Source organism: Microtus oregoni, unplaced genomic scaffold (genome assembly GCF_018167655.1).
Source record: "Microtus oregoni isolate MIOR12 unplaced genomic scaffold, Mior012 000036F_ref0000092, whole genome shotgun sequence".
In the NCBI taxonomy this organism is placed as follows: domain Eukaryota; kingdom Metazoa; phylum Chordata; class Mammalia; order Rodentia; family Cricetidae; genus Microtus; species Microtus oregoni.
Genome location: NW_024543095.1, coordinates 5564814 through 5588563, shown reverse-complemented (window position 1 = coordinate 5588563; position 23750 = coordinate 5564814). Strand labels below are relative to the sequence as shown.

Here is a 23750-nt window from a genome sequence, read left to right as displayed (position 1 = left end):
CTTACTATCTGCAAAAGTTAATAACTATTTTCTTATTTTTCTTTAAACATGAAATCCTTTATGAATTTGCACGTCATCCTTGTGGAGAGGTGCTGTTTATCTCTGTGCTGTTCCAATTCTAGTATTCGTGCTCCCAAGTAACCTTCCCAGTCTTTTCAAACTGTCTTTTACTGTGAACTTTAGATTTTCATGTGATAAATGGAAACCTCCCAACTTTTCCTTAAACAATTCTCTGGAAAATATTGGTCTCCCCCTTAAGCACACAAATAGGAACACAATAGTTTTAGGTCATGACACATACACACTACCAGCTTACTTTAAAATCCAATACACATAATCATAATCAGCTTCAGAGGCAAAATGAGTCATTCTCACAAGCACATCACTAGAGAAAACTACAGTTATTGTTCACAGAAAATAAACATAATTAGGCCTTCTAAGAGGCATCAAACCCTAATTATTCAAAGTTGATGTTCACAATGCCATATAAAGCAGCTATTTCCAGCTGGGCTTAGTAGCTCACATCTTTAATCCTAGCACTTTGGAGGTAGAGACAGGCAGATCTCTATGAGTTCGAGGCCAGTCTGGTCTACAGAGTGAGTTCCAGGACAGTCAAGGCTGTTACAAAGAAAAACCCTGACTCCAAGAAGAAAACAACAAAAAAGCAACTTTTTCCTTAAGACACTGCAACATTGCAAACAAGCACTTAGGGGAGAATGGTAACTCTGCTTTCTTCATTGACATTTACAGTGAGGTAACTAGGTAATCCTACTACTTTTATTTTCATTTTTGGTAATTTGTTGAATTTACCTCTAGATTCAGAAAATACTTATTAATTTAAAAACTGTCATTCATATGGTTATATGTAGGAAAATCCCATCAATGATTTCCAGAGGACTGTTTGCACTTCTAGCTCTTGTCCCATTATCAGAAGACATAGGTGGCATCATAGCTAAGACTAATATTGCCTGAAGGTAATACTCATTATTGCTTATTTAATTTGTATTGTTTTCTGTTTTCAAGTTATCAAGATATTTAGATTTTTTTGGTTGTGAAACAGTTTCTTTTCTTTTCTTTTCTCTCTTTTTTTTTTTTTTTTTTTGGTTTTTCGAGACAGGGTTTCTCTCTGCGGTTTTGGAGCCTGTCCTGGAACTAGCTCTTGTAGACCAGGCTGGTCTCGAACTCACAGAGATCCACCTGCCTCTGCCTCCCGAGTGCTGGGATTAAAGGCGTGCGCCACCATCGTCCGGCTGTGAAACAGTTTCTGAGTGGGTGGAAACAATACAGTTATAGGGGATTGAAGAGATGGCTCACTGCTGTTTTTGCAGAGGACCCAGTCCTCAGCACCCACATGGTATCTTACAACTGTCTCTAACTCCAGTTCCAGAGATCTGATGCACTCACGCTCTTCTCATCTTTCAGACACGGCATGTATGTGGTACAGACATACATATGCAAGGAAAACAACCATAAACATAAAATAAGTCTTATTCTTTTAGATCAAATGCATAAAACAGGGTTAACGAGAAACTAAAATTTAACTTACCTGAAACTCTATCAAGAACATCTGATAACGTTGTTGAGACTGGCAAATGAAGAGTACGAAACTTATGACCTGCCCCATACATTGGGTGTTGGATGACATGGCTGGTTGCATTAATTCTCCCTTTGTACAGCTGGGGAGAAAAATTAAGAAGTTGAGTGTTTTAGGATACATACCATTACAAAAAAATTTCAAAGACATAAAAAAAGTTCAACAGAGCATACAAAGTAATGTGTATATTTTATGTATTTCTGTCATGCTTTCTATAGGAATTGCTCATCAACTTTTTAGATTGGTATTACATATTCTGTATGTCCCCCCAAAAATCGCACAATTCAAAAAAACAGCATAATTGTTATTCTAATAAAAGAGATATGGCAAATTGTCCTTTAGGACACTTACGTTCTGTCACTGACATAAACTGCTCTTGTTTCAGTCTGCTACATTACTAAAGAGAAGTGTGGCTGATGTGAAGGCCCAAAAAATGTGAGCCTATTCCACCTTGTCTAAAGGTCAGAGTTTGAGCTTATTTTTATTCTTTCAAAGTTGTTGACAACAGGAGGATAGAAAACAAGATATCCTGACCTAAGTTGTGGTCACTTGGTATTTTGGACATCAAGATGGCCCATAGAAGTAGATCCATTCCACTCTGACCAAGGTCAGAGAATTCAAGCATACTTCTGCTCTTTCTTTTGAAACAGGAGGTTTGACATAGCAAGTGGCTGCCTTCAGAATACTTGGTCCAGGGTGGGCTTACTGCCTCAAACATCAAATACTTTTACTCAGGAATTAATGGCTTGATGTCTCACGTATAGGAGCAAGTAACTGTTCTAGTTGTCCTTTGTATCATGTTAAAGAAGTCTTCTGCCTTCTTTTCCCCTTTTGTATTGGGTTATAAAAGTGTATGGAAAATAAACGCGGGGTGGGGTGGAGAGAAGTCAGCATTCACTGAATTGCCCTCCTGTTATTATCCCGTGTCTCTGTGTTTCCTTCTTACCTCTGTTCCTCCTGTGTAACATTTCTAATCCTTACGCCCCCTACACTGGAACATATGAACCTGCTATGGCTAGGATTGCGACAAAAAGGTGGCCCCTGACAGGGTGGAGACACGGCTCCACAGATAAGAGCCCTTGTTCTGACAGAGGACCTGGGTTTGATTCCTAGCACATACATGCAGCTCACATAACTATAGTTCCAGGGATCCAATATCCTCTTCTCACCTCCTTGGGCATCAGGCAAACACATACATTCGAGCAAGACACTCATACACATAAAGTAAAAAGAAAAATAAAAAAAAAAATGAGAACAGAACTCACTGCAAGTTCTCTTAAAAAGTATGCAAGTTAGCCGGGCGATGGTGGCGCACGCCTTTAATCCCAGCACTCGGGAGGCAGAGGCAGGCGGATCTCTGTGAGTTCGAGACCAGCCTGGTCTACAGAGCTAGTTCCAGGACAGGCTCCACAGCCACAGAGAAACCCTGTCTCGAAAAACCAAAAAAAAAAAAAAAAAAATAAAGTATGCAAGTTATACAGACATGCAGGTAATCATTTAGATGACTCACTGGACATGGCGACTGAAGAAACATTGTCACTTTCTCATCCTCCAGCATCAACTGTAAGAAGAGTCTTCGCACAAACCCTGAAATATTACCAGAGGTTGGGAGGCTACCCCTTTGAGGAGCTGTCTGAAACAATTCACAGAGAACCTGGAGAGAAAAGAAATTTCAAAAGTAAAGTGGAAGATTTGGAGATTATTATTTTGAAAAATGAACAAGAAATTAAGAATGTGAACTAACAAAAGGCTTTTTGTTTTGCCTCCCTAGTCCTGGCTGTCTTGGAACTCACTCTGTAGACAAGGTAGGCCTCCAATTCACAGAGATCTGCCTGCTTCTGCCTCCCAAGTGCTGGGATTAAAGAAGCGTGCCACTAATGTTTGGTTAACAAAAATATGTTAATGCATCGTCTCAAAATGAATTCTTTTTTAATCTTAAAATATGGGAATAGTCTTTATGCTAAAGTGTTTATACACAATATTATCTGTGTTGAAAATTAACTGATACAGGCATTATTATCCCTGATAAATATATCAACTTGTCCAAAGTCACAAAAGCCATAGAGCTGAAGAACTCAGCAACAAAACAAAACAAGGCTCCAGCAAATATTCTTAATTCTAGCTTGCAAAATTGTTGGCCATGCAGACTAACTCCAATAAACTGTAATGTACAGAGCCTCTCTCCTGAAACCTACTCTTAATGTCTGTGTGATGAGAGGCAAACCAACAGTGATGACAGGAGTCTGGTAATACGCACAGTCAATCAAGTTCCATCAGCAAAACTACATCCTAGGCTAGTTCCTTTTTTTTTTTTTTTTTTTTCCGAGACAGGGTTTCTCCGTAGCTTTTTTGGTTCCTGTCCTGGAACTAGCTCTTGTAGACCAGGCTGGCCTCGAACTCACAGAGATCCACCTGCCTCTGCCTCCCGAGTGCTGGAATTAAAGGCGTGCGCCACCATCGCCCAGCTTCTAGGCTAGTTCTTTAACTAGGGAGTTTGAAAGAGTGTCAGATTGTAGCTAGAATGGTCATGAATTTAGAGACGCCTCATCCTAAAATGTGATAGATTTTGAAGACCATATATTTCAAGGAGAGGGAAAAGACACTGGTACTTCAATTGTGCTTGGATTCTGACATTTGCATGTACTTAATCCCAAGTTTTATTATCACGTGGCCCTCACTTAACTATTTCCAAAAATGTTATACTTTCTCCTAAATAATTATTAAGGTCCCACATAAACTCTAAGATGGGCTTTGTTCTCATACCTGTGCCATCAGCTTTTGATTATTAGGGTGACATGAAATACACTGCAGAAAGAAGGCAACAGTTGCATTCTCAATGGCTGTCCGTTGTTGAGTAGTCAGTCCTGCTGTAGCTGCTGAAGAATGAGAAGCTGCTCTTGTGCTGCTCTGCTGTGCCCCTAAATTATGTCCTCCAGCAGTGGACCCAGAGTGACACAATAAAAACAAAAGTGCTGTCCATAGTGGATTAACTTCAGAACCACCAAGCCAATCTTTCATAATATGGCTATTGCCAACTTCAGTCAAAAACCTAAGAATAGGAGCGACTAGATCTGCAGTAATGGGCATCTTATTACAATGTTGTGGAACAAGATGCCGCCTAAGTTTGTCCTGGGAATTATCTATTGACTGAGCAATGCTTTCTGAGTAGGAAATGTGGCTAAAACAAAAACTAGCCAGACTCCTCACAAGAAGGGAGGGCAACCCAGAATCTAGTAACTGTTTAATTGCTTCTGGAGACTGAGATGAGGAAGCAAGAGTTGCCAAATGAGATTCAGTTAGTGCAAGAGGTGCTTGCGCATTTTTGGAGTCATCTGTCAATGATGAAGTAAGATCTTGCTTCTTGCTATCATCCGTCATGGATAGTCTATGATGACACTGCACTGGAGGAGGGGTAATTCCCATCCAGCCCATGAGCAAGGAAAAGTAATTTGGGTGTATATGGCACATGGAGCAAAGTAGACTGTCAACAGCTTTCTTCAAAACCATGTTGCATGGAAGAGACATGGACCAATTAAAAAGTAGCCTAGAGAAAGAAAAGATACCATATGAATTTGTTTATAGAAAAACATTCATTGCTGGAAATACTTCTACTGGGATTAAATATAATGACAAAAATATAGTTTACTTAACATTTCTAACTCTCCTCCCATTCCCACTCCTTTTCTTTGAAAAAGCGTCTTGCTCTTTTCCTCAATGATCCTGGAACTACCTTCCTACCTCCCAGTGGGCAACCATCTGTGCCAATCTCAAACTTTCTTCTTATATTTTCCTTCTACAATGTACAATAAAGAAAAATTTAGCTGATAGAAAGATTTGCCAGCAAGAATAACATAAAGCACTCTAGAACACCTACACAAAAATTTTTGATTTGATGATAAACTAACAGTATTGCTAATCAATCTTAAAACAAGGCTGGGAGTATAGCTCAGTAGTAGAGCATGTCAATCCCCAGCATGGGAGAAAATAAAATTTGTTATCTCATTTATACTTTTGTACTATTTTTGTATTATTTTCAAATTTGTTATTATCAAGAAAAAATTATCACCATTTGTTGGAACACAGTTCAAAAAAGAATTCTCATTTGAGAATTCTGAGTGCTTGGAACTCCAAGAAAACAAGACTTTTGACTTGTAACCTCAGTTTCTTCAAAAACAAAATTAGTCTTGAAATGCATTGCCATGCTCTTCTCAGGTATAATGGACAGAAATAAGTTTACTTCAGCTGTTACTATTCATACGTTGGTATGAAAAAACAAGCTTTTGCCATGTGTGTTAATAAGAGTCACTTGAGTAAAGTGACTGAGGAGAATATAAATTGTCTGATGCTCTGAATAGAGCTGGCTATTGCATGAAACTTTAATCCACCTCATTTTTAGGCTTCATTCTCCCAGGTTCTACCACCTTTAGAGTGGAAAACAACTAATGAACCACTGAAACAAACAAAACACTCTACGTGGTGGTTTGGTTCAAGTGAAAAACCAAAAATAATCTAGCTCCCCAGGAAAGAGGGCAGGGTAGCACTCAAGACTTACTCAAATAGCTCTCGGTCGAGCAATGCTGGCAAATCATACTCTACAAGCAATTCATAACTGTGCCAAAGAATCGCTGCCACACAGTGTAGATGAGAGGGGGACGGCATGAGAAGACCATATTCAACAGCTGATGAGCTCGGGCACATATAGTTCATCCTGCCACTTCTCTTCAATGCAGCCATTTTTGCAGAGTCACTGACCCATTTTAACAAGGCCTGAATTCTTTAAAATAAAAAGAAAGAAAGTATAGTAATGCTACAACTGATATTGGAAATAAACATGGGAACTAGTACAGGAAAGGCAAAATTTTTAGCTCAAAAGCAATCAAAATATGTCTAAACATATAGAATCTACATTTAGGTTCCACTATATAAGACACATAAATAGATACTGATATATAATATTTGTTTTAACTTTTATGAGGCCTTCCTAATGAAGAGTATTAAGTCCAATTCACTGCAGCATGTTTGTGATTAAAAGAAAAATAGTACCAACATCTACCTGTCTTTAGTTCCAGGATCCTGAGTTGTACCAAGCTGGTAAAGAATATCTATTGTAGAATCGGAGGAAAGTCCATTCAGCCTTCCAAAAAGTAAAGGACTATTCAAATCTAAGTAAAGGGGGGGGGGGGGATTTTTTTTGATTAGCCAACTTAAAATGAATAATATGCTTACAATTTTAAGTTATTAATTAAATGGCAGTTATAAATTATGAGAAAACAGTTCAAAAGTAACAAAGCTTTAAGAGAATTTCATATCAGAAAGATAATTACAAATACTGTGTAGTTCAAGTATGATTACTATGTAGGTATATAAAAATTTAAGAGCAAAGTCAATAGTCACCTGTAGGATCACTGCCTGATGCTGCACAATTTCTTAGGAGAATGTCTATAAGCTTCAGGCCAATTCTAGTGGACTGCAATCCAATCTTTACAAGTACAACCTCAATGTTGGGTGAATGCATTCCACAGTATGGTGACATCAATAAGGCAGCACAAGTCTGTAGCAGATTGGCAGTAGGTGCAGCTGCGCTAGCCATCATTCCCTCCAGATCACTTATATGAGTAAGGCAATGATGTAATAACCGTAACCATCCAATGCTGAAATACAAAATTCAAAAGTATACATATATTAACATAAGTACCTTAATTATTGAAGGAATAAAACAGAATTTATCTTTAAAACATTCTGGAATGCTGAAAACACAGTACTGAATTAAACACATAGTAAGTTTTCTGAATAAAATAATGCCCACAGAGGGGACCTTCAGACCCTTGTATGAGTGAAATGATACTCTTATTAACTGACATTGATCAATCACAAAAGATTGGGTTCATTGTTGCAAGTACTTGGGAATTCCTAAGGCAAGATAATAATCCCAAAACTGAAACCTAGAAAAACAAACATACTACACACAACATGGGTCAACTTACAGACTAAATACACATGCACCTCAACTTAGTGTTTCATTGCTATACTGTTTCATTGCTATACCCCACAAAATATTTCATTACACCCCAGAGAACTAGGAATTATATAAGCACCCACAGAACAACTTATTATGATCTAACATAGAAAATGTATCACAGAACACATACTTTCTTTCCTTTTTTTTGAGACAGAGACTCTCTGTGTAGCCCCAGCTGTCCTGTAACTCATTCTGTAGACCAGGCTGGCCTTGAACTCACAGAGATCTTTTAAGAGTAAGAAATAAAAAACATACCTTGTTTTGGAAACTTGATCTTCAGATGGAAGAAAGGGATTATTAACTGTGGCTGAGGACGTGGTCCCAAAAGCAGTTAGGCCTAATAATTTAATCTGTGAAAGGCCTAGTGTGCTAGCATCCCGAGGACGATGTAGTCTGAGGCAGACGGCAGAAGCTACCTCAGCTTTGACAAGTTGAATTTTTATGTAGGTGAGACCACTAGTGACAACAGGAGTTGACAAAGGTAGCATATTAACTCCATCTGCACTTACTTCAACAGACACTGAGGATGGGCAGGCTACAGAAAGAAAGAAATGAATATTCACAAACACACACACACACAGAAAAGTAAACTAGATGACACACTATAATACAAATTCCACTAATTTGGCAGCTTCCAGGTATCTACACTATAAACTTACTAAAGTATTATATAGAACAAATAATACCTTGCCATAAACATCCATCATAATATTAGGTATTTTTAATATAACCTTCAGTAATTAAAATAATCACAAATACTGAAATATTCACCTAAGGAAACAGTAACTGTGGATTTCAATACACACATTAACTGATACTCCCAAAAGGCAAAATATTCCAACCTAACAAGCAATTATTCATTATTCCTGTTCTACCAAAACTGTCATGAACACTATATTAAGTTAACGTTAAGATTAGCTATTTAAAATAATTTGAGAAGAACAGAATATGGTTCAGGACTTCATACTGCCAATTTGTAACACTGTTTAAATTCGCAAGTTAATTTTAAAACTGGTTTCACCTTTAATTTTGTTTGCACTTTAAACCTGTACCAGTCTTAAATGTTAAAAGTAAATCAATTCTTGTTATTTAAGGAATCCCAGTGAGGTACAACTGGCAACTCCCACAGGGTCATTACTTCCCACATCACAGAACTATAAAGGAAACGTATCTATCAAAGAAAAATCTTGAAAATTGGTTTTGTTTTTAATTCCAATGATAAACACACTAAGTATAATTTTATTAGCTGGCAGTTAAATGCCACTTACACTATGGATTAGAGAAATTTAAAAAACTTTGTAAACTATAACTTTAAATACACTTCAAGAAACTATTAACTATATATATTTATTTACATGCATAAGAAATCAAAAGTAGCCGGGCGGTGGTGGCGCACGCCTTTAATCCCAGCACTCAGGAGGCAGAGGCAGGCGGATCTCTGTGAGTTCGAGACCAGCCTGGTCTACAAGAGCTAGTTCCAGGACAGGCTCCAAAACCACAGAGAAACCCTGTCTCGAAAAACAAAAAAAAAACAAAAAACAAAAAAAAAAAACCAAACAAACAAAAAAAGAAATCAAAAATACTAGAAATTCCCACGACTAATTAATAATAAGTTTATTCAGTTTTCATTGGCACACATACAGTAACTGTTCGTTAAGCATGCATAAATATCTGCTCTCTCCACCTACATTGTACTTGCTTTCCTCATTCCCACATGTAAAATCTATCCACATTTATACAACCAATCAACTCCCAAATAAAAGCTCTTTCATTTCAGAATCACCTAACTGAACTTTAGTTCACTGTGGAAGAAAGGAAGTTAAGAAAGAATGCTAGAGATTGGAGCCAGCGCCTAACAGGAAAATGTCGCATCAATGAATTACATCACTAGACCATTTCACTGTTTTTACCTTAAAACTAGGTCCCCCTAAGTTGCTCACTCATTATGATGCCCAAGCAGACCCTGAACTTTAATCCTACCAAGCCTAAATAGATAGAGATAGGAGCCTATGTTACTCTGTCAAGCAGTACTTTGTCTTTTAAATGATGTATTTATTGCCTGTATATATTGCATGTAGTCATTTTACTTATATAGGTTTTCTTTTATTAGTTATAGCCTTCATTTTTTATTAACAAAAAAAAAGAAAATGTAGTGATATTTCATTAGTATTTTAATAAATAAGGTTTGCCAAAAGATCAGAGAATAAAACAGGCCTACTGGTCTGTTAGGGGCTACAGACCCCTGGCTCCTTGACTCTTTTGTTTGCCTCAGATCCTTTGTTTGCTGGAGTGAACTGAGCAAAACACCTGTGCCTGCATCTGCTCTGAACATGAGGCCTGCAGCTGAAAAATCCTGAGAGCTGGGCATGGCTATTAGTTAAGGATTTCTATATCAGATTCCCTGGAGAACAATAAATTTGGCACTCTTGTATCAAGGAGGACCCGTGTCCCCGTGTCTGCCTGTGTGTGCATTTATTTTTAAGTCTCCAGCTTAGTTTCCGGCTCATATACCATCGGGTAGTACGGGCGTTACACTGGTCAGCCTTACAGACCAGGCAATGGTGACACACACCTTTAAGCCCAGTAGCCACTCTAGTTTGTCACAGAAACTGGGCGATAGTGGTGCACGCCTTTATTCCCAGTCCTAGAGAGGAATATAAAACAAGAGATGACAGCTCTCAAACACAGTCACATTCTGAGATTCCTGGAGGCAGAATCACCATTGTGTACTAAGGTAGAGGAAACAGCTGGCTGTTTGGCTTGTCTGAACTTCAGGTTGAACCCCAATCTGTCTCTGGGTTTTTATTAATTGTGCTACAGTTTTTGAACTGCTAAAGTAAGGTTTTAGACTATATTATTCTTTCAGAGTTGTTTAATTTTCTTTGGTAATGCAGGCTAGCTCAAGCTTAAGACCCTCCTACATCATACTCCCCTGACATTAAATTATAAGCACATGACATTATGCCTGACTTTCACCTTATATTAGCTGTATGTGATTAGAGAATAGTTTGGATAACATAACTAAATGAGCCTACCTTTCAAATAAAAATATTCTTTCAAACACAGTAACAATCTATGAAATCTCCCAGAGTTTCCAGACAACTGAGTGACATTGGGTAACAATGAGAAGCAAATGAATGTAACAGTCTTAATATAAGAATCTAAGTGACAGAAAGTGAAAAACAGTATCAAGTACTATTAATAAATACACTACAGAGTTCTGTACCTAAGGAACTGATTTTTTTCAAATATTTTAAAGAATTTACTCTAAAATATTTTGATAAAGTGTATCTAATTAACAACCAAATGAAATAAACAATAATGCAAAAAAGACACCATTTCATTTAATAAGAAACTACTTATTGGTGATAATTTAAAATAATCCACTCAAAACTGATTAAATACACATACAGCCTAAAATCAAATGTGACTATATTGTGGCTTGCTCAATAGTACTTTCCATTTCACCTGTTTCTAAATTAGTGTTATTCTCATAGTGCATCATAATACTCACTTGCAAGAGATGCAAGGTGAGGCTGGATATGTATCTCCTTAAGCAACACTGCTGAAGGCAGGTGGATAGTAAGGTCACACCAAGCTTCCTCTGGGAGAAAGATGTAGGACCAAGCAGCAGAACGAGCCCTTCTATGGGGTGGTGTGGCTTGCAAAAGCACCTCAGCTGGTTGGGCAGTAGGACTACTAGATGTGATTGTACCTATAAAAAACAATTTAATTAACTTATAGACTTGTGAAAAGATACAGCAAGACACTGAGAAATATTCAAAAAGCATAAATATTAAACAACAAAAAGAACAGAAAATAAACATCTGGTGGAACTGCAACACGTACAGTCACCAAGCATGATTATCAAAGTATTCCCAATAGTAAGACTGATAAGGTGACACGTTCATTATTCAGATGACAAATGATTGCTAGTGAACACAGTCTAGTGCAATCTTTAAATTAAGAAGAAAGCTCTAAGCCAAGCAACGGAGGCACACGCCTTTAATACAATACTCAGGAGGCAGAGGCAGGTGGATCTCTGTGAGTTTGAGGCCAGCCTGGTCTACAAGAGCTAGCTCCAGGACAGCTAGGGCTACACAGAGAAACCCTGACTCAAAAAAAAAAAAAAAAAAAAACCCACCCCCACAAAACCACCAACTGTCCACAATACCTTTTACCATGAAAGTAATGATCTTTATTTCTCAAATGTTCATCTTAATGAAACAGCATTTAAAAAGAGCATAAAAAGAAATGCAGTATAAAGAAATACATATATAAAATAAGTCTTTAAGATATTAATATTTAAGTTCTTTAAAGCTGATTAACATTTAAAGAGAAAACAGACCTAAAAATGTCATAGGTCCATACACTGTACATTTATTTCAACTTGGAAGTTGAAATAAACTTGAAAGAAACTCTTTTACTTAAAAAAAAAAATAGAAAAAGAAACCTGTTAAAATCTTTGTTCTTTAGTAGAATTGTTCTGGTATTGACAGCCTATAAAAGCAACTGCTTACATTTAAAATGGTACTAATCTAATATCAACTGTGTCAACAACTTATTTGTTTCACATTATCCTATATCAACTCATAGTAATGAGTCAAGGACAGTTTTCTTACCAAGGGGTGCAAAGTTATGGATCCCTTCTGCATTGTCAGGCTCAGAGGCAAGGATTCTTGTTTTCAAAGTGCTGTCAACAGCTTTATTTGGACCAGAATCAAGAAATTTCATAATAGTTGACACCATACTTCTTGCAGTGTTCACAATAGCTCTTGTACTGGTAACCATATTGTTGCAAATAAGCTGAACTCCACCTAAACTCACAAAGAATACCAAATAAAAACAATCAGAAAAATAATACTGGACATCAAGAATTCACAGAATACAAAAATGAATACATAATAATACCAAGATCATGCTAAAATGATAGCATATGGGGTTTTATCTTACCCATATCATGGAATGCTTTCAAGGCATCACTAGTATCCAATACTCTCAAAATAAACCACAACAATGGTTCAGATAACTGGCAAGTAGCAAGAGAACCCTAAAAAAGTAAATAAATACAATGTGATTTTAGAAGTCCCTGTGAATTTGGACAATTATATTTCTTAATACGATCAAACTATAATGTATGAAATTACCAATGAATTAATTTAAATATTACATTAAATAAAAATTTACAGTAATCCCCTTAACTAAAAAGAAAGATAGATGATTTTTGAAGAGTTGGCTATCTTAAGTAGTTCTCAGTAACAGCTCGATAGTCAACTATGCGACCTTAGAGAAAGCAGAAGTAGTAGTGTTATTTCCCCGTCTATATTTTCTTTTACTAACCCTCAACTTATTTTTGAAAATACCATGCAAAGGAATTTTATTCTTAGATTTCTATTAAAACTGAAATAAAATTTACTTTGTTCATTAACTACTGTGTTATTTTCTGACACATTAGGTAAAAACTATTAATCTGTCTGATATATAATTCTCTACATGCATTACTATCAAACTGTTCAAATTATTGCAGCTGCTGCTGGAATGAACATACTTGTCTGCCCATGTATCCACAGGCCATGTAGGTCAAGATTGGCTGCAACATCATGTGGACAGTAGAGGCTTTCTTACTAAGTGTTGTCAATATTGTAAATAATCCATCTCCAACTGATATGGCATCTAAACCACCATGGAAGTTTTCATGTTTGGTGAGATGTAAGCCACTTGCACCTAGTTTAATAAAAGATTACACATTTTTTAAACTACACACATAAAAACCAAATATATATATATATATATATATATATATATATATAAACTATATATATATATATATAGTTTAAAAAGGCAGTTTAAAAAAAAAACACTAAAAGATGGGTATGTAAGTCTCCTCCTCATGAATAGAGACAGACAGACACAAACACACACACCTCTAAAGATTAAAGTATTTATAGTAATATCCAATAAAATATGGTTTCGTGGGGGCATCAAGTTACATGAGATCTCCCACTGTAAGATGCAATAAAAATGTGTAATACTATATGACTAAAATATAATATCACTCTAAATTCTAGCATTGAGTCAAGAAGAAAATAGTCTAGATGACAAGTACTGTCTCCTCTTCCAGAGGACCCAGATTTTTGTTTTTTGAGAGAGAATTTCTCTGGGTAGCCCTGGCTATCTAGAACTTGCTGTGTAGATCAGGTGGTCTCAAACATACAGAGATCTGTCTATCTCTGTCCCATGAATGCTGAAAAAAGGCATATACCACCGCCACCTGGCAAGGAACCAGTTTCGATTCATAGCACCAATATGGTAGCTAGCTCACAACTGTCTATAACTACAGTCACAGGGGATCTGATGACCTCTTCTAGACTCCAAGGGCATTGCATGAACTTGGTGTAGACATCCAGATAAAATAACCATACACATGAAAACGTGAGGGGGGGGGGAATACTAGTAGGCAGAAAATGTATCAGAAATGAACTTTTGTCACATTTTGTTAAAGTGTATTCAAAGTAATAAAATATATTCGTTTCTAAATGGTAGAAAAGCTAAACAATGGCATGTAAAAGTATAATAAAATATGCATCACAGAAGCAAGCAAGAAGAAGTGCATCTTACTGGTCTCTAATACACTGAAGACATTACAGGCATTTATATATAAATCATGGCACTTAAGACCTTTTTTTTTTTTTTTTTTTTTTTTGTCACAGGGACCTGTGTCCTAGCTGACCTATAACTCCCTATGTATACCATGTTGACCTCAAACTCAGAGAGAGCCTTCTTCTTTTTCCTTCTCAGTGCTGAAATTAAAGGTTTGTGCCTGGTTAATTTGGATTTCTTACTTTACTTTTTAAGTGTTCCTCAGAATTTTTGAAACTGACACATACAATCTTTTGATAATCCATTGCCTACAAAGTCATTCCATGAAAGTATTTACTAGTAACATTAAGTTCTTGCAAAAATCCTACAAAAAAAAAGTAAGACTAGGTATAATACCAAGAAAAGATTAAGATTAAGATTCCAAATACATACCAATTATCATTGCCATGGCACTGCTATTACACAGGCCTAGAGCAGACAAAATCTGGCTCATAATCTGTTGGTTGGCTAAGACTAAGTCAGCAACATAGGCAGGAGATCCTGGAATACTGGTATTGCTTCCATTGACATCTTTGCCTCCTGAGACTTTTTCTTCATCGGAAACACTATCTGTTGTATTAGTGGTCACGGACACTCTTGCGCTGTATTCCCTATTGCTTGAAAGAGGCAGCTGTACTAAAATGTTAACAAGTTTTAACAAATCAAACATGAGTTGATCTCTTGTCATTTCACCACAAACAGCTTTTGCATCACCTGGACGAATGAGGTTGGCAAAGAGTCCCCCAAAGCAAGCTCGAGCCCCTACAGAGCTATCTGATCCACTTCTAGACATTACTTTGTCTGAGCAAGTGATATAGTGATGCACCAAGAAGGTGACAGACTCTATCACAGCAGAAATAGTACTAACTGAGACAACTTCAAAGTTCTGTTCCAGAGTAAATTCTAATAGCTTCACTTGAGCATCAAGAGGTCCTTGGCCTGTCTGGAAGGCCCCCCTGCAGAGACAGAAACACAGACAGAATTAATTAAAAAATTAAATCACTTTAGGTAGTTTTGAAGAATTTAAGTAATTTAAAATAACTTTTAGCTAAAAATTTACTAAGCTATTAGACCAATAAAACACAGGTGGAGCTATGAGCTACCTACTGTAACAGGAACTGGAAGACTTGGAAAAAAAGAAAAAAAAACAACTACAACGAAATGAAATGAAAATGACCAAGATATACCAAAACACCAAATGAGTGTTTCCTCTACAGACCCTCAACCCAATTATCCTCTGGCCTATTTGTTTCAAACAAATTCTAATTAGTGTCGAGGGGGTGTATTTGGTGGACTTTGTATTCATTTTTATATCAGGACACGTACAGGAGTACATGCTGTCATTTACCTTTCTGTAGACAGTATATGGATTAGCTTGAGCAAAAGTTCACTGAATATCTGAGGACATGTTGAAGACAGATGTACTTGTAATCGAGTCAGAAATTCCTGCATGGCTTGTGTAGCGGTTGGACCAACCTAAAGAGAAAAGCATATTCACTGAAAACTACTGAGCAATGCCAATGGCATCCTGAAAGGGTCAGGTGTAAAGTCATGAGGTATACTGCTAGAATGCTTCTTGAGAGGAAGAAAATATTTACAGTGACAAAAAAGGCAAATTTGTGATTTAGGTCTTCAAATACTTCTATTATTAATCTTATTTCTTTATGATTATATTACTAAAAAAGATTCACTATGAGAATATTTTGCATGGATTTTATGAACCTTATGAAAAATATGATTCCTAAAGAAAACAATTAGAGGCTAGAGAGATGACTCAGTGATTAAAAACAATAGCTGCTCTTCCAGAGAAGCCAGGTCAATGAGCACACATGGTTACTGTCTATGTAACTCTAGTCCTCTTCTGATCTCCATATTCACCAGGCAAGCACCTGTTATACAGGCATACATGCAAATAAACCATTTATGAACATAAAAAACTCAGATTAACCGACTCAACCAATGGTCATGTTTTCAGTGCCTAGTAAAACAAGAGCTTTAAAAAAAAAAACCCAAAACAACAACAAAATTAAAAATCACACCCTAAAGCTGAAATACAACTATGCGAAGTCCCAAAAATTTTCTTTCCCAAACATCTTTCTCATAAATAAAAGAAATGATGGTGATCAGCACTTAATGAACCATGCCTCAGGTTAAGGATGTCTCTGCAGAATTTCTACCTAGTGGTCTTTATTATTATTATTATTATTCTAATTTGCTATGATAGAAAAATTATATAATCCTAGAAGAATTTATGAACAGTAAAACAAAATAAAACCCACCAAGGTACTTTAGAATTACATTACAACATAAATGAAATTTATATGAAGGAAATCCACAGTGAGATGCATGCAGCTCATTCATGAGCATTATTTTAGGGGTCTTATTTTTTTGGTTAAGGTATAACATTAATATCATAAAATAATTAAATTAATTGTCAACCTTAATAATAGCACTTGTTAAATGAGAAATTGCAGAAAAACATTAATTCCCACTAAAAAATTTAATGTTTATTAAATTATTCAAAAACTAACAATAGCTGGGAATGGTGGTACCTACCATTAATCCCAACCTTCAGGAGGCAGAGGCAGGTGAATCTCTGTGTGATCGAAGTCAGCCTGGTCTAGTAGTGAGTTCCAGAACAGACAGGGTTACATAGTGAGACACTGCCTCAAAGATGCAAACAAAATGAATCTGTACAGACAAAAGCTTACTATCATCCTTTCAGGAAGGCTACTTTTAAAAAATTATACTTTACAAATCTGTTTACTGAAAGATTTGGGCACATCACTAGTTAAAGACTGTATTACCTGAGGGCTGTGCTGATTCGTCCCATGTGGACTTGTACCAGAAAGAAATTTCACTAACACATGAATAAGGTTTGGATCTGAAACCAACAAATGAGCTGTAGTCTCCTGATTTCCAATAGAACTGCTGGAACCAGCTATTAAAAAAAAGGGGGAGGGAGTAAGAAAAGCAATAAATTACTCCGAATAATAGTGAAATGCAGTGTTTATAAGCAATTTTTTGTTGCAAAAAAAAAATCCTACATTCCTTATTAAAGGAGAGTTCAATCACATGAGCCTGTGGTGCTGGCCAGTAATCCTAATTACTGAGAATGCAGGAGCAAGAGGAGAAACCACAAGCTTAGGACTGCTAGAGCTACAAACAAGAGTTCAAAGCCACATATGGCAACTCAGGAAGACCCTGTCTCATACTCAAAAGTACAAAGCGGGTTGTGGATAAAGTCCTATAGTACAGCGTTTGCTTCACATGCATGAAGTCCTGGGCTCAATAACCTCTACTCAGAAGACAGGCTGGGACTACATTCTCTCTTCTCATCTACCTCATGGGTACTCTCACCTCTCTTCAGACTGTAAAATCACATTCAATACATCTTTCTTTAATGCACAGACAAATAGAAAGGACCAAAATCTCAAGTGTCCTATTTTAGAGTAACAACCTTCCCAGAAACAGAAAAATATACACTTACTTGGAGAATTTTAAACCAGTTCTCTAAAATAAATTGAAGCAAACGCTATTACTTTTTGTCATACACAGGTTATATCCTGTGAAATATAGACAGGAAACACACCCTTTACACTAACTTAATCTTCAGTATCAAAGAGTTATATAGGAAATAAAATAAATCAGAAAGTGGATCAACACTTTACACAATCTAAAAGGTTTTCCATTAAATTAATTTGTTTAAATAAACATGAAATCCATCCAAATAATGTCATAAAAATAAAAAAAGCAATGAATCCTTAGATTAATATTTCATTTAATGGAATGACATACATCAAGAACTTATTATTAGAACTATTAAAGTACATGCCAGTGACCTATATAAACAAATTTTTGAACTTACAATTAAGCTGCATGTTTGTCATGAGTGTTAGGCTATGAAGCACAAGGCACCATGTCCGGAGCAAAGTATTTGGATACCAAGCTAACACTGTGAGAAAGCTAGTTATTGATGCTATATGAAGAGAGAGAGAGAGAGAGAGAGAGAGAGAGAGAGAGAGAGAAAACATATTTAGTCGGGATAACTAAATGTTTACTAATGATTTAAACAAAAGGCAAATTAAATCTTCACAATTACCTCAATTAAAGCTAGGATTTTTAAAATACACAAACAAAAACCATTCCCCATCAAATACAAATAAAACTGCAAGAATCGCTAACAACAGGACTGGAGAGAGGGCACAGTGGATAAGAGCCCTTACTGCTCTGCATAAGACCCCCACAAGATGAAGACGGCATGAACTCCAGTCCTAGGGGAGCTTATACCTCTTCTGACCTCTGTGAATAGTGACATGCACACGCTGCACATACATGCACATAAAGTTAAATAAATATTTTAGAAAGTCAATAACAAGACAAGTTTAAAGCTCAGCAAGTTAATACGCAATGAAATGTTATCATTACAAATTTTCATCCAATGTAATTTCTCTATAAGTTATATTCTTGAAAAAAATCTTATAAAAAGGCACCCTGAAAAATATAGAACACATTAGATCAATCAAAACAATAAAATTTCAAACTCAAACTAATTAGGTAGATTGGGAGACTCAGAAAGAAGCAAGAGCAGGTGGTGGTGGTGTACCCCTTTAATCTTAGCACTCGGGAGGCAGAGGCAGGGGAACCTCTGTGAGTTCAAGACCAGACTGATCTATAGAGCAACAGCCAGAACTACACAGACAAATCCTATCTTTATAAAAAAAAAAAAAAACAAAAACCAAAAAAACAAAAAGGGAAGGAGGGAGGGAGGGAAAGAAGGAGGGAGGGAGGGAAAAAAAGGATAGAGAAAAGGAGAGATGGCTGGAGAGATGGCTCAGTGGTTAAGAGGCTGTTCTTCCAAAGGTCCTGAATTCAATTCTCAGTAAGGTAGCTCATAAGCATCTACGAAGGGATGTGATGCAGGCATACATGAAGACAGAGCATGAGAGAGAGAGAGAGAGAGAGAGAGAGAGAGAGAGAGACAGAGACAGAGAGAGAGAGAGAGACAGAGAGAGACAGAGACAGAGACAGAAGAGAGGAGACACAAGGCGGGGAGTAAGAACAGTTGGAGAAATCTAAAAAGTTATTCAAGTGCACAATGCCCATCAAATATGGCAGTATGTGCAGGACCAGGGCCCAAAACTGCTTAAAAACATGCTGCAAGGATGCTTGTTGACAGCTATAAGGAACGAAACAATGGAAGTCCTTCTGTAAGACCTAGAATGTCAAAAGCAGATGCACTTTAAAATTCAAATGACACAATTTTCAAGTTCAACAATGAGGACCATTAGATATTTTGAACCTGTAATTAAAATGTTAATTAGCCTATGTATCTAGAAAATTGTCTTACCAAAACAAAAAAAAAAAACAGAGCAACATCATAAAGATTAGAAGTGACGTGCTTCTAATTCCAGGCCTTACAAAGATGAGGTCATAAGTTTAAATAAGGCCAACCTTGCTACTAAGCCTGTCAAGAACAAAGGAAAGAGAAAAGGGAGAAAAGAGGACAAAAAGAAAGAGAGGAAAAAGCAAGAAAGGGTGAGGGGGAAGAGGATAAATGAGGAAAGGAAGAGGAAGGGAAAAACTAACCAGCTCAACTTCTATTTTTGAAGATTTATCCATTTTTCACCAGGCGGTGGTAGCTCTTGCCTTTAATCCCTGCACTGGGGAGGGAGAGGCTGGCAGATCTGTGAGTTCAAGGTCAGCCTGGTCTACAAGAGCTAGTTCCCAGGACAGGCACCAAAAACTACAGAGAAACCCTGTCCAAAAATCAAAAAACAAACAAAAAATTTATTCATTTTTATGTGTTTGAGTGTACTGCCTGGTCATATGCTGCATATCACATGTGTGCTTGGTGTTGAAGGAGGTGTGGTGGACCCCTAGAACTGGAGTTATAGATGGTTCTAAGTCAACATGTGGGGTAGTGGGAACAAAACTTGGATCCTCCACAAGAACAATAAATGCTTGTAACTGCTGAGCTGTCTCTTCAGTTTCTGCAGGCCAGCTTTTAGAAAGCAGTCATTGATCATCTATGAAAATGGTTGGATACTCTCACAAAAATCATCGAAATCACAAGCTTCCAATTTTCAAGTGTCCTTTTCAGAGGACCCAGGATGCTATACAAACCAAGAAGGGCAAATGCCTATCCAAACGTCACCAAGTATACAAAAGGCACAACTCTGAAGAAGTAATGTGTACCACCAGTCATTACAACTGTGCAGTGGGTAGGTATGCTAAACACAAGGGACAGAGAGTGAATGCCCTAGAGAAAGAAAAATTTTAGTTAAATGTTTAAAAAGAGCAGTACTAAAGGATTAAAGTGTGGAAGGATTAAGGTGAGGGGAGTCAGGATATTGCACATATCCAATATCGGGGCACATTCCTGTACTTACAGACTTTATGGTGGAATTAAAACAAACATGAGCTTCCTCTGCCACAAAGGGAGAAAATCTTTACTGAAAAGGAAAAAAATGCTTCCAACAACAGAAGCAGAAACACAAGAAAAAGAGCCGCCAAAACGAAGAAGCAAAACATTACAGCATGGAGAAGAATAAACCATAAAATTAATGCAAATAGGCTGAAGGGATAGCTCAGCATGAAAAAGCATTTGCTGTACAAATATAAGGACCCAAGTTAAAATCTCCAGATCCCACAGAAAAAGTTGAAGGTACAACACCTAAGACCTTAGTATTAAGCAGAGACAGGAGGATTGCTGTGGCTTGCTGGCAGCCAACCCACATCCAGGTTCAATAAGAGACTGACTGAAAGGAATAAAAAGGACAGGAATAGACTAAGACACCTGATGAACTCCTCTGCGTGTACACGCACAGACACACAGAAACAAACCAGACAGACTGACACAGACACTCACACACAAGCATTTACATATAAAGACCAGGAGGGGAATGGAAGGAGAAAGAGGAAAGGGAAGGGAAATCAAAGGTTTTTTTCAGGTGTTTTAAGTCAGGTTCTCATGATGAAACCCTGGCTATACTGGAACCCACTAGGTAGACCCAGGCTGGCCTAAAAGCCATGCCAGATCACCTGATTAAAAACATTAAGCAGGGATAAATACTGAGTTTCAAAACGAATAAACCATCTATTTAGTTATTTAAATGTTTGGAGACAGGGGCTCGCTAAGCAGTGCTAGTTAATCTAACTCACTATGCAGAACAGGTTAGCCTCAGACTCACAGAAATCTATCTGCCTCTGCTCTCAAATGCTGAAAATAAATGCTTGAGACACCACACCCAACCATAAAGTACTTCTCTCACTGAAATAATATAACCCTAACAATAAAAATAATATACATTTTTATCTGATTATTACCATTTAAAAACTTACTATTTGGATTAAATTAACAGTTTCCAAGCTAAGAAACCTTACCTTGATTTAATGAGATAACAGGTATTCGATTAGCATTATATAAAAAAATATCTGCTCCATTCTCTTTGTTCCCTGATGAACTAGAATTAAGGCTCAATGTGAGCCACAACTGAAGAAGTGATTCCAACTTTAAAAAAAAGAAAAGAAAAAAAAGTAAGAAATGAAAAATATATTACAAAGTAGCACTTAAACATCTTCATGATTATAAACTTATCATGAGTAAATAACTTGTTTCTCATTGCCTTCTAGCTACTTAAATTTGGTTCACAAGCAAATAAATCTTAAAATTCTTGGTGATTATAATTTAACTGAATTAAAATGTATAATTCATCTCATACCCCATGTTCTCCTCAATGAAAACTTACAAAGTCAATTCTTTTCAATTACAAGCTTATATGTACATAGTAGAAAGAAAAGTACAAATGCTTAGATTCATGAAAATAAAAAATGGCTGAACACTAAGGAAGAGGCATTATTAAGTATTCCTAAGATTTTTCTTGACTTAATTTAACAAAGAAACCATCATGGTCAAGTTGTTTAAGAATTTTCCAGTCAGTTTCATCCAATAATAATAGGGAACTAGTAATATGTCAAAATTCACTGCTTTCACCTAAAGTCCTACCTGAACATGATGGACTTGAAGCATCGAAAAAAGTTTATTGAAACAAACATTTAACATTGGAACAGATGATAACTGTATAATGAGTTGGCTGTTCTGGTTTGTTGCTTGTAAACTTCCTAGAAGTGAATCATCTGTTCCAGTTGGAGATTGTGAAACTGAAAAATCAAACACAAGTACCAGAATAAGTTTCAAAATACATGTGAATTGATCAATAGTCAAGAACAGGCTAAAAACTTCAGTACAGTGAAATTGTGTACATTGTTTTATAATATTATCTAGAAAAGTTGTATTTATGAATTATTATACATTTAAAAACAAAGGCTCCCAAATTCACAATACTTATCTCTTAACACTTATCCAAAGTTAATGAAAGGAAAATCTTGGCTACTTACTAAAAAGGTGATTTTAGAAAAGGTGCAGCAGCTGTTCTTCTTATTGTGCTACTAAACTTAGGACAGAGCACTCTAAAAGGTGTTCTACTACTGACCTAGACCCAGAACTCTGTAGTTCATTCATTCTTAACCTTGAATGAACTTTAGACTCAATTTAAGGCTGCCCGGAGGACACAAAAATTAATAAAAATATATTACAGCGAGCAAAAACTATGAAAACGTTTATCATACATTCAGAATATTGTTAGCCTAAAAAGGGACGCACTGGGTGCAGGACAGTAGTCAAGGGCAGAAGATGAACAAAAGCAGGTATTATTTCAAAAAGGCTTTCAAGAAATTTTAAATAAGCAATATCAAATAACCAAATGGATCTTGGGGGAACATGTGGAGGAGTGAACCCATTAACAGAAGCTCTCATATTAGATAGGAAAAACTGAAGTGGTGTGTATACCTAAGGGAAAAAAATTTTATCTCCTCTTCCTTGGCACCACTCCTTAATGTTTGTCTTGGAGAAGGTATGTATACCTCAAATATACTTCCCTGACAAGATTAAATCTAGCAGTGTACGTCCATATCAACAATGCCCAAAGCTGGCAGACCACCTGTCTCTGTTCAGACCATTAAAAAGAATTTGCCTTCTTTTTACTATAATTAGAAAGGTATGCTTTACCAGGGAGTGGTGGTGCATGCCTTTAATCCCAGCAGTTAGGAGGCAGAGGCAGGTGATCTCTGTGAGTTTGAGACCAGCCTGGGATACAGAGTGAGTTCCAGGACAGTAAGGACTGTTACACAAAGAAACCCTGTCTCGAAATAAAATGAAAATAAATAAATTAATTAATTTTCTCAATTCTGGGGTTCAGTTAGGAGACCTTTAGGTGTAATTTCACTTATACCATCCAGCCCCTTATTTTAGAATAAAGATGCTTTATTCTGAATAAAAATATTTTAAAAGTTGGGTGTATCATGGATGTATGATATATGTAATGAGTTATGCAGTATTCCCTAGAATTTCCTCAATCTCACAACAGCACATGCTTTAGGTTTTTGGACTCAATTTATATGGAACTGTATTTGGCATGTTCCCCAAATGTCCACTTG

General features: G+C 36.6%; 1 protein-coding gene across 6 annotated transcripts in view; it reads right to left on the bottom strand.

Annotated features, from left to right (window-relative positions):
* Birc6 (baculoviral IAP repeat containing 6) overlaps positions 1-23750 on the bottom strand; it is a 187690-nt gene that overhangs the window by 56828 nt on the left and 107112 nt on the right. For all 6 annotated transcript variants that reach the window (XM_041631170.1, XM_041631171.1, XM_041631172.1 and 3 more), the window contains 17 exons: positions 22261-22415; positions 21639-21765; positions 18121-18231; positions 17060-17193; positions 15601-15728; positions 14646-15208; positions 13162-13337; positions 12567-12663; positions 12236-12430; positions 11128-11328; positions 7869-8148; positions 6989-7245; positions 6648-6756; positions 6147-6368; positions 4358-5138; positions 3105-3248; positions 1547-1676 (listed from right to left, as the gene is read on the bottom strand). In XM_041631170.1, coding sequence (XP_041487104.1) covers positions 1547-1676; positions 3105-3248; positions 4358-5138; positions 6147-6368; positions 6648-6756; positions 6989-7245; positions 7869-8148; positions 11128-11328; positions 12236-12430; positions 12567-12663; positions 13162-13337; positions 14646-15208; positions 15601-15728; positions 17060-17193; positions 18121-18231; positions 21639-21765; positions 22261-22415 — 3810 coding nt within the window. The remainder of the gene's footprint in view (positions 1-1546; positions 1677-3104; positions 3249-4357; positions 5139-6146; positions 6369-6647; positions 6757-6988; positions 7246-7868; positions 8149-11127; positions 11329-12235; positions 12431-12566; positions 12664-13161; positions 13338-14645; positions 15209-15600; positions 15729-17059; positions 17194-18120; positions 18232-21638; positions 21766-22260; positions 22416-23750) is intronic.